Source organism: Hydractinia symbiolongicarpus, chromosome 8, assembly GCF_029227915.1.
Source record: "Hydractinia symbiolongicarpus strain clone_291-10 chromosome 8, HSymV2.1, whole genome shotgun sequence".
Lineage (NCBI taxonomy): Eukaryota > Metazoa > Cnidaria > Hydrozoa > Anthoathecata > Hydractiniidae > Hydractinia > Hydractinia symbiolongicarpus.
The window spans coordinates 10,406,977-10,417,698 of NC_079882.1; the positions used below are offsets into that span (position 1 = coordinate 10,406,977).

The following is a 10,722-nucleotide window of genomic DNA, read 5'->3' on the forward strand; positions in this document are numbered from 1 at the left end:
GTTGTTATCCCTAAGCCACTAAAGAAAGAAAAAAGCAGATGTTCGAATTTGATAGTTTTGGAATTCAATATCGTTTGTTTCAACTTTTTTAAGTTAAAAATAAGTTCAAATTATTGTTATGTGAATTGAAACGAAAAGACCGTTTTACGTGACTTTCATATTTTCTTGCTATGGAAATCTGTCATTCGTCTTTTAACGTTTACGTTATTTTTTAACTGACAGATACTCTCAGTCTGGAAAGCCATTATTAAAATGGTACCATATAAATGAAACCCCACCCCCCCCCCAAATAATTGTAACAAGAAATCTAAAATTCGCCCATCTTTAAGTAAGTATGTAACGGGAAGTTTTAACGTCCTTGGGGATTCCATTAAATCAAGCGACATTAAATTCCAAAAGTATCAAAATTGAACAAGTGTTTTTTTTTTTCTGTGTAACTTGGGAATAACAACTTAGAAAAATGACTTCGATTTTTTTGTTTATACACACAAAAAAATTTGTACTTTAATGATATGGAGTCAGTTATAGTACAAAACCGTCGGTCAAGGGCACAGACCTTGTAAGCTTTTTAACCGGAAATCATGGTGTCAACTTCTAAGTACCTAGTGAAAAATTTAGGGCGTGTTTAAAGTTTATTAATTCACATAACGCAAAAATATCTTACATGGTCAGGCAATTGGTGAAAAAAGGCAACATGTGTTAAATAATAAACAACAAAGTTGTGGGCCACACATGACAAAAGTTTAAATAAGTGAGTAAGATTTAGGCCAACGACAATTTTCGCCTGAAAAAGTTTTGGTCAATAAAACATTGCTTTTAAAATACGGTTCCGTAAAACGCTAAATAGGTTGTCGCGAAAAAGTTACCATTTTAACTATAACTGTATTTAAATCCAGTTGTTATGAAATATCGGATATTGTTTTAGCCAAAAATATGCTACTGCATGAATATAAAAGAAGGTTTTTTGTTTCAAAATTTTAAAATATTTATAAATAAAAAAAATATTTTGCTACTTCAGTGTGAAAAAAACACGTCGACGTGACATATTATGTACAATACCAAGTTGTCCTTAACACTAAACTTTTTTCCAATTTTCGATTTTTTAATATCTATCACCTTGTCTTACTGACTAACACTCTTAGATAACGCAATTTTTGCCTACAAAAGAGAAGCAGGAAGAGTCAAAAACAAAAAAATATTATATTTTTTCTTCCGTTTCAGTAGAGCATTGACACAGACAGACATTCACGATCCTCCTCTTTTCAATGGCTTTCTAGAATTGCAAAATCCATTTGACAACCTTACTCATATCGATACAAGCTAACTTCGCCACGATCTATAGGAGAACTATGAACGAAGTTTATTTCTGTCTGAAACAGTATGGACAGCTTTGTCAACAATGCCATATTATAGCAAGAAAATAGATTAATATTTAATAATCGTCCCCTATATAAAAGCAACATCAAATACAGTATTCAAATGGATCAAGTCATTCGTCAGTCAAGAATTCAACAACATTCATAATGAAGTTGTTTTGTTTTCTTTTTAACGTGCTGTTCATTCAAGTCACTGTAGGTCAAGGTATGACAATTTATTCCTTATTTTGTAGTGTCAATTGCAATATTTTTATTAGGGTCAGTGCTTCAATCTGTTCCCCCAAAAATGTGTTATGAACTAAAAACGCTTGAAAGGTACATATAAAAGAATTGGTCTATGTTCCATACAAGAAATCTGCTCTTAAAAATACACCAATTTTTCATATTTTTATTATTAATATTGCATTGGTTAGAAAATAATTACAATGTACTTTTAACGTAATGGAGGAACATTTCTATTTTTAAATTAAAAAGGACAAAAGAAACTTTTCACAACTACATTTTTAAGTGATTTGTTCTCTACAGTGAAGTGTCTAACAAGCCAGTCGTTCATCTTCAAGGGAGGGAAGATATCGTTGTTTGTTTGTTAAATGCAATTGAATGATTAAGAAGTTTCAGCTGAATATCTTCAACAAATAAATTTGTCTGTACATAACACTCTGTTGATATAAATATTACAATATTAGTAGTTGTGGAAACAAGCAGAAGTAAACAAAAAAATAGGTTCTAGATCAAAATAAAAATGTTTAGTATTATTAGGTAAATCCAAACAAACATGTCCATATTACGGAAATGGACAACTGTTACCTGTAATATGCAGTTGCGGTTTAATGTTGCAATAGGAATTGCTTCCTTGTAATGTTTTTAAAAAGACCTTTACTGGAAAGCTCTAGTAAGACGAGGTTTGATTTTAGTAAAAGTGATAATATTCAATCAGTTTCAAAATTTTCAAAATCTAGTAATTTTAAGTATTATTTCAATGTGGGATATACACTTGAAATTTGAAGTTGTTTATTTCATATGAGGACGTTCTTGTTAATTTCACTCGCATTGGTGCCATAGTTTCAATTGTATTGTGGCTCACGCATTTTTTTCGCAATATTGCTTTCGCAAAAACACACTGGAGAAATGTGTGACATTAAAACAACAAAGGACTTAGCTGATAAATGATACCACCTTGTTTGTTTGAGATTGTTTGTTTGCGAGTAATAGCAACAGTGGCAAGTACTGAAAAACCACAAATTTGTGAAATAGCTGTGTATTATTGACAAATATCTTCAACAGAGCTCCCAAATTACATGTTTTTTACAAATTACAATTTTTTTGTTATTTTTGAGTTAACCAGTAATAAACCATCAAAAATCACCAAAAAATTGCAGTTTGACTCAAATCTACCAAAACATTTTGCAGAGGGACTATACACATAAACAGTACAATAAAGGACCATAAGCATCGGCATAACTTCGGTGATACGCTTGTTTCTTTATGTAATTGTGGTCTTTTAGAATCAGAAACGACGTCTCACTTCCTCTTGCGCTGTAGTTTTTATGGTAACCAAAGAACACTCCTTCTTGATAATATTATAGAAATAATTGGTGATATTTCGAATTTTTCTGATGAAAACCTAGTGCGAGTACTTCTTTATGGCCAAGAAAACACTAATATGGTCGAAAACGTATCTATACTGAATAACACAATTGTGTTTCTTAAATCGTCAGGAAGATTTGAGGGACCTCTTTTTTGAGTTAACAGTCCTTTTCAAACCCTTCTCTTAAACTTTTTTCTTGCCCATTTCTTAAAATGTTAAAATATATTGTATATTACTTATATTTTATTTTTGTTAATTTTGGTAGTTAGATTTGTCTAACACCTATTTAAATGTCGTACTTTTAGTATTTTTTCATTTTTTTCTGTATCTGTCTTGTAATTTTTTTCTAAAAAAAAAAAAAAAGAAAATTTTAAATGAAAATTTTGCGAGGAAAATTGTGCTCGTGAAAATAACTAGTAGTTATCTACAATTGACAAATCATGAAATTTTCAGCAGATATAAGAAAACATTGGACGGATAACAGAAGGATTTTTTAAGCAATTTTTACATAAAATTAAACTTGCAAAAAAAAAAAATATTTCCGTTAGCTTCCATTTTAAAGTCTGTAATCGTTGTGGATATTGATAAAATTATCTCTACAACATTTGCTCTGTAACATCACGTTGTAACGGCGACTGTTGCACAATTCGACCGTTGTATGACTGTGAATCAAAACCAACCTATACTCGTAAGGCAAGTACCACAGTACAAATTTGTTCAAAATAGAAAAATTGAAGAGAAACTTGGCAAAAAAAAAAAGGATTTCTAGAAAACCACATAATATAAATTTTCAACTTAATTCAAACACAGATTTAAAAGTGAAGTGGTCGCAAATAGAATCGAAGTATTAATCATTGTCTTTTTAATTTTAGGTCCTCGCCGAGTTTATCACTCTGCTCACACGATTCTATCTTGTTCTGTATGCAAAGATGTATTACAGGCGCTAGAAGGTTCTTTGGTAGGATTGGAAAAAGAACCAAATAATTTAAACGTAAAAGAAACAGTCTCGAAAATATGCGAGAAAATATCAAATGAATTTTCTACTGAGGTACGAATAACATATTTATGCGAGCTTGACAAGTGACAGCGAGCAGGGTACCCGTCCTCATACAAAATCATACAATCTTAAACAAAATGACAAATTTTCTATAATTTCCTACAATCACATACAAAACTACTTGAAAATATAATTTCTCATACAAACTCCTACTTTTTTAGATTTTTATTCAACCAAAAGTTTGTTTTTAACATTTTTTCGGACCGTCTCTAGCACTTGGCGAAAACCCTGATATTTCTTTAATATAATACGAAATACTTTTCATCCATTATTTCCTTTTTTTTACATGAATTATGTATATTATACAAAATTAGCAGCTTTTAATGTGAAAGTTTGAAAAGAGTTTCCTACAATCTCCTACTTTTTTGTTACTTTTTTATCAATTTGACCGCGTAATCTCATAAAAATGAACGGAAAATGAGAGATAAAATTATGGTGGGCACCCTGAGGGAGTGATGACAAGAAGAAAGGACGGCAAAATCTTAACTTTTTTATCCCTACAGGAATAACCGTTTATGTGAAAATTAATTTGGAAAAGTATTTATGCTCAAAATCGATAAGTAAGGCTAAAATATAGTCACAAAGGAATATATAGTTTCAAAAATGCAGCGATAGATACAGGAAAATGCCAGGGTTGTGCAATACTTTCCACATCAATGTTGTGGTAAAGCTTTTTCTAACACGCATTACATAAAAGGCTAAAAATTGCACTATTTCACTGGACGTTTTAAAATATTCTTTATTTGTATTGCTCTTTATAACTGTCATCACGTCTGATTTTTTGCTTTCTTGTGTCCAAGGGGGGAGAGGGGGTGGTCTATGAAGAAAGTAGAAGGTGTTAATACTGGAAATATGGGAAATATTGGATAGCAAACAAGAGCTCCACACCTAAGAGCTAGCTAACTGATGGTATTTGATTGGATAATAGTGTGATAAATTTATTTACTTTTACTTGCTTTTGGCATTTTCACTTTTAGTAACCAAGAATTATTGACATTTCATTTGATTTTTGAATGTTTTAGTGTGAAGTTTAGAACAGTTTTTTCTCTAATAACAACTTTCCAAAATAGCTAGCTGTTTTGGTTCCAAATTTAAAAGTTATCTTAACATTATAAATATTTTATTATGAATATTTCCACCAAGAAATGGTTACATCAACATCAGTATCCAGCACTTCGAAGTTGTTTGAAGCTTATAGCATTTAATGTTCACGGGTTAATTGCCATTTCTCTTTCTTTTTGACATTTGACATATATTTTACAATTCGCTTAGCAATGAGGGAAATATAAAATGAAGTGTCGGCTATCGCACGTTTTTATCATAGTAGTAGCTGCAAAAATATTTTTTCAATTTGTGGTTTGAAACATGATATTTATGATTTAAACACAATCATCTAGCTAAGTTCAATGCATACCTTGCTTGTATTGATTCTTTACGACATCTTTACATTAGCGTACCAGAATGAGCACCTGTATGAACCAACCTGGCATACTGACTATGTTTGAAAATGATAGGTAGCAATTTTCAATTCATGTAACTATTGTACTGAAAATACATTAAATTTCTTTGATGTATCTCAATCCATATTGGTTCCATATTGATTCGTAACTAATTCCACATTTTGCAGGTAGCCGGATTTGCTACATGTCTATTTTTGACTAGTGTATCAACATACTGACTAGTGTATCAACATACTTGGCATACTGACTATGTTTGAAAATGATAGGTAGCAATTTTCAATTCATGTAACTATTGTACTGAAAATACATTAAATTTCTTTGATGTATCTCAATCCATATTGGTTCCATATTGATTCGTAACTAATTCCACATTTTGCAGGTAGCCGGATTTGCTACATGTCTATTTTTGACTAGTGTATCAACTATCTATAGAGCAAACTTACCAAATCTGTTTAGATTTCTAAACACATTTTTAAAATTTCTTGGCAAATAAAATTGTCAACACAAAGTTCCTTTTTTAGTTTGTTTTTTTAAAAACAATTTACTTTAAAGTTCGAATTTTTAAAATCACCCTGCATGTTTTTTTAAACCAACCTATCCAGCAAAGCACCTAGACTTTTTCTTGTAACTAAGGGCCAAAGTATTTTTACAGAGAATATTGTTCTCTCCTGTTATTAACACACGATCTTAGTTGTAAGGCTGAAGATTCTTAAGTTACTGTTTTTCGTATTTTTTTAGTGTAATCACATAATACGAAGGTTTGGAAGAAGAATAACAAAACATGTACAGAAAAGAAACATTGCAACTAAACATATTTGCAAGGTAAATTAAAATTAAGTTGTGAAGGTTGTTGCAAAGTGAAAAACATATTTTTCATTTGATGTCTTAAAAAATCTGAATATTCTAATCTACTTTTTTTAGGTGATAAAGATTTGTTGACTTCCAAAACCTCGTTCCGGATTTAATAATTTATTTTAACATTGCATTTATAATAGAAGAAAACTTATGTTCATAGTAGTAAATTTGTTTTTACCCAAAATCTTCTATACAAAATTTCACAATTTCACACAGAATATGTGAGAACTGAAAATGCTGCTAACCCTAATTTGAATTCTTTACATACAATATGAAATTTTAATCATGTGGTCGACCTGTGCAGATGTTCACCAAAAGTACTTCATCTTCAGTTTTTTTGCCGTAAATTATCAATTTAGCGCACTGGGCGCTTATTAAATTTCGGAGCTATTACGCCAGGCGCTTGGTCACTGGGAAATCATTACCTATGAAAGGATGACCTGTTTTTAAAAGGATATCATTTTCACTTAACAAGAGACCTGAACGGTTCATGTTAGCCCAATCCATCATCTTTCTAAAACATAGGGAAATACTTTTTAAGGCACTTATTAGAGCAGGGCGGCTCATTACAAAAATTTCCCTAACCTCAGGGCGCTTATTCGACAGGGAAGCTCATTGGGCACAGGGCGCTTAATCTGTCATTTACGGTATTTCCAGAAACCATTCTTCAATGGTTAAATCTGATGACAATTAAGGATACATGAAACACACAAATATTTATTTTCGTCTATTTCCTTTTATTTTTATTTCATTGGAAATCCAACAATTCATAGAATATTTATTTTAAAGAAAAACATTTAACATGAAAAAGAAAAAAATATAAAATAACTAGTCGTTAGCCCGTGGAATAATTCACGGGAATTGGCCGTCCTAATTATTTCCCGCACCGTTATTTTGCGAGCCTGCTATGAAATTTCTCTGTAGTCACGGTCCCTGGCAAAATACGCTTATAGGCAGGGAACCAGTTTAAGCTACACATGTCTTTTTTTTATACCCTATTTTGTCGAAAGTAGTGTTACGCCACTTTCTGGTTATATTATTATTATTATAAATATAAATTTGACATTACACTTTTTGTTCAGGTAAAAGCATAATAAGAAAAATTCCAGCAAAAAAAAATGAGCACATCCAGTTACAGACAAAAGTTCTTATAAAAAGTGTCAATGGTTAGAGACAAAATAAAATTTACGAAATAAATTCCAAATTGATATGTAGAACAAACAAAAATCTCACTTACAAAATCTTCTTAAAATTTATTGTTCTCTTCTTCTAAAGCTTGTTTTTGTTAATTTCTTTAAAAAGGCGCGAGTATTTGAAAATGTGTAATGAAATAGACAACGAAATGTTAATGGTCCGTAACTTTGACCGTGCACGTATTCATAACAAAGACTCTGCATCGAGGGAACAATAAAAGCTAACTATCCATGAGTTTTGTATAAGAATTTTTAAATTAAACGAAAACTTTGTAATACCACGTAGCACGACTTTTTTTCCCGCGCACATTGTTATTGTAGGGATTTTTTTCTTCGTTATATTTATCAAAATTTGATTCTTGGTATCTCAAAAACAATTCTTGCTTGATACACATCTATTTTAGGCTAAAAGATACAAGCATATTTATGAATATGGAGACAAACTAAAACATTAATTTTCCACGCATACTGAGCTAATAAAGGATGTCTTTTTCTTTATGGAAAATAATTATAATTTTATCACTGTGCGAAGAAAAAAATGTACAAAGCAGAAGCACTGAAAGCAATTTTTTATATAAATTTAGAACTAGATCTTAAAAAGCAAAAACGCTAAATTTTTAGGCACTCAAGTGGAGTAGATTCGAATGGTGTAAATTTGATGCCATAAATTTGAAATGCCTGTACCTGTTCCTTGAGAGTCTGCATCTCGAAATAGGTGTCCGATTTACGTCTTCCCAAAATAAAACTCAATTCATTTGTCTTTCAGGAAATATTTACTTTAACATACTTTTATTTCGCAGTTTAGGAAATATAAATAATATTTTCAACATTGAAAATTAGGTGTTTTATGTATCCTGCTGCAAAAATAACAGTAAAACTCAATAAGAAGATTATTTAGTGCGTTTTATTCAACAGTTCTTTTTCTTTACCTTCCGCATCGTCATCTATTACCATATAATCCGGCGTGACTTCGACAACGTCATCATTGAATTAGAAATTAATAATCTGAATTTTTGCTTCTTTATCAGGGTTATGAAATAATTTTGTCAACACCAAAAGTAATATTAAATTGAAATAATTCTTTATCTGTATAACTTCGCAATTTGTGCAGTCTCGAATTTATTGGGAATGTTATCACTCGGATTTTAATGTGTCAACAATCTAAACCAGGTCACGTGATTTATGGATTTAACAAGAGCTAGAAAAATATTATATCGAGATAGATTCCCACTATACTTATAAATCCCACGTTAAACTCTCATAAAAATAACACATTGTAAATCACACATGACATTCTAGGATGTGCAACGTTTCTAGTGTGCTTATAAACAGCACAATTCTTAAGAGATGACTTAATTATTAAAATAAATGTTCATGCAAGTATTGTCAAAACAATGTTTGAGGTTCCAAATAACAGAAAATTGGTTATATTAAATCAATCCGTGAGTAGTTTTAATTAGCTACAACGTGTTGTTTCATGTAAATTAAATCATTAGGCTTACTTTGTACTAAAACCAACTTCGTCACCAGATCTCTTTGAGAAAACCAATTATTGCAGATCATGACTTTACTCTGGTCTGGCTTTTTTAAACATATTATAACCGTGGGGTAAAGTGGTTAGTGGCAGGAGGAGGAGATGGGGGGGCTCCCTCTTTCATAACTTGAATCAAACTTGGCACAGTTAAAGCACTTCTTGTGACGTCATCGAAAGCTTAAAATTTGTCCAATTACTTTAGTCCTAGAAGGAAATTGAACATTCTGTTTGCAGTTTCTTATAGTCAAATAAGAGTTATATAGCTAATTAATTTTTTGTATTCCGTATGATGAAATGCAAAAAAATCGCTTGAAAATTCGTAACTTCGTAACATAACTTCACATAATGAATTTCTTGCAAAACTATAATGTAATTTTCAAATTTTAAATTTAACGGAAGTTATTTTGTTTTAACGTTTATAAGGATTCTATCGAAAAATTTAAGGTATAGTTTGGGGCAAAATAGATTTCCTCGACTGTGTGGGTATGGGACCTAAAGATTTGCCGGTATGTCGGATATACAACCATGAAATCTCAGTAAATAAATAGTTACTGCAACATACTATTGGTAATTTTATTTTAGGGGGTATCAGGTCAGGGGTTGAGGAAATAAGGACCTGAACCCACCTTCCGGACCGAACAGGGTTAAACTGCAAGTAGAAGGGGGTAACGAATTATTCTTTTTGTTTAAGATCACCAGTTAGTTTGTCTTAGTGTAATTATTAATAAGAGCGGGGTCCCGGCAAACGTCCTGTCGGCAATCGTCCTGTCCCGCTTCTCATATAAACAGCCCTTTATTGTGTTTTTCGACAGAAATATTATACACACTAGTATTTAGTCCCGTGGAAAAATCCACTATAGATATAGAATAAAAAAACAGAGAAATAGTGAGAGAAATTAGCCATAAAATTCACTTGTTCCAAAGGACATGAAAGTTTCGATACGTGATAAAAACTAAAGTTTAATTTCAATTGGTACACTAGTTAACTCAACAAGCAGCATGCGATTTTGTGACAAGTAAGGAACATATGAGCCTGCATATTAAAGAAACTTTTACACTCTTTTGCATTTAAATGCAAGTTAATGGAGCTTAAAACTATCTTTAACTGTGAAATTGATTTTGCAACAACAATTTCAATATTTTTGTGAAGACTCATTTTCGCAAAAATTTATCTGTGCCAAAATTCTCAGAAGTTTCAATTCGCATAAGTTAATATTTGTGAATTTTTTTTTTGAAATTATAAAAGGATTTTTTTTGTCCATATTTTTCTATGGCAATTACCTACTCCTGCTCAATAGTATAATATTATAAATTAAGTTGTTTTATGCTTGTTTTTTATGTTAAAATATTTAGATAAAAAAAAAATATCAACAACTAACAAGAACAAAATTTTCGAAACGAAAGTTTCTTGTTTTTATTCGAATGGTTTAAATATATTTTTCATTTCAACTTACAAAATGTTTGGGCTGTCCGCTAATTGGAGAGAAGAAAATGCCTACCATACCTACCATTTCGTGTAAAAAGTATCGTCCGCTTATTAATTTTATTTAGCCTCTTAGAAAGCTTTTTATGAGAGTTTGACAAGAAAAAGGCCAGTGAAAAAAATATTGTCGAGTAATTAAGGTGATAATTTTAGTCCCGCTAACTAGGGGTAATATT

General features: G+C 31.0%; 1 protein-coding gene across 1 annotated transcript; it reads left to right on the forward strand.

The window, feature by feature from the left end:
- Window positions 1–1,202: 1,202 nt before the first annotated feature.
- Window positions 1,203–6,420, forward strand: LOC130653711 (uncharacterized). The gene is made up of 4 exons (XM_057456227.1): window positions 1,203–1,581; window positions 3,837–4,012; window positions 6,220–6,303; window positions 6,403–6,420. Exons 1-4 carry the CDS (start codon window positions 1,524–1,526, stop codon window positions 6,418–6,420), a joined length of 336 nt encoding a protein of 111 aa, XP_057312210.1. The 5' UTR covers window positions 1,203–1,523.
- Window positions 6,421–10,722: the final 4,302 nt, after the last annotated feature.

What these genes read in the sequence shown, in the direction of transcription:
- LOC130653711 (XM_057456227.1), top strand. Translation starts at nt 1,524, where the DNA reads ATGAAGTTGTTTTGTTTTCTTTTTAACGTGCTGTTCATTCAAGTCACT. An exon ending in TCAAGTCACTGTAGGTCAAG is followed by an intron (nt 1,582 to 3,836) that starts GTATGACAATTT and finishes TTTTAATTTTAG; the next exon opens with GTCCTCGCCGAGTTTATCAC. An exon ending in CAAATGAATTTTCTACTGAG is followed by an intron (nt 4,013 to 6,219) that starts GTACGAATAACA and finishes GTATTTTTTTAG; the next exon opens with TGTAATCACATAATACGAAG.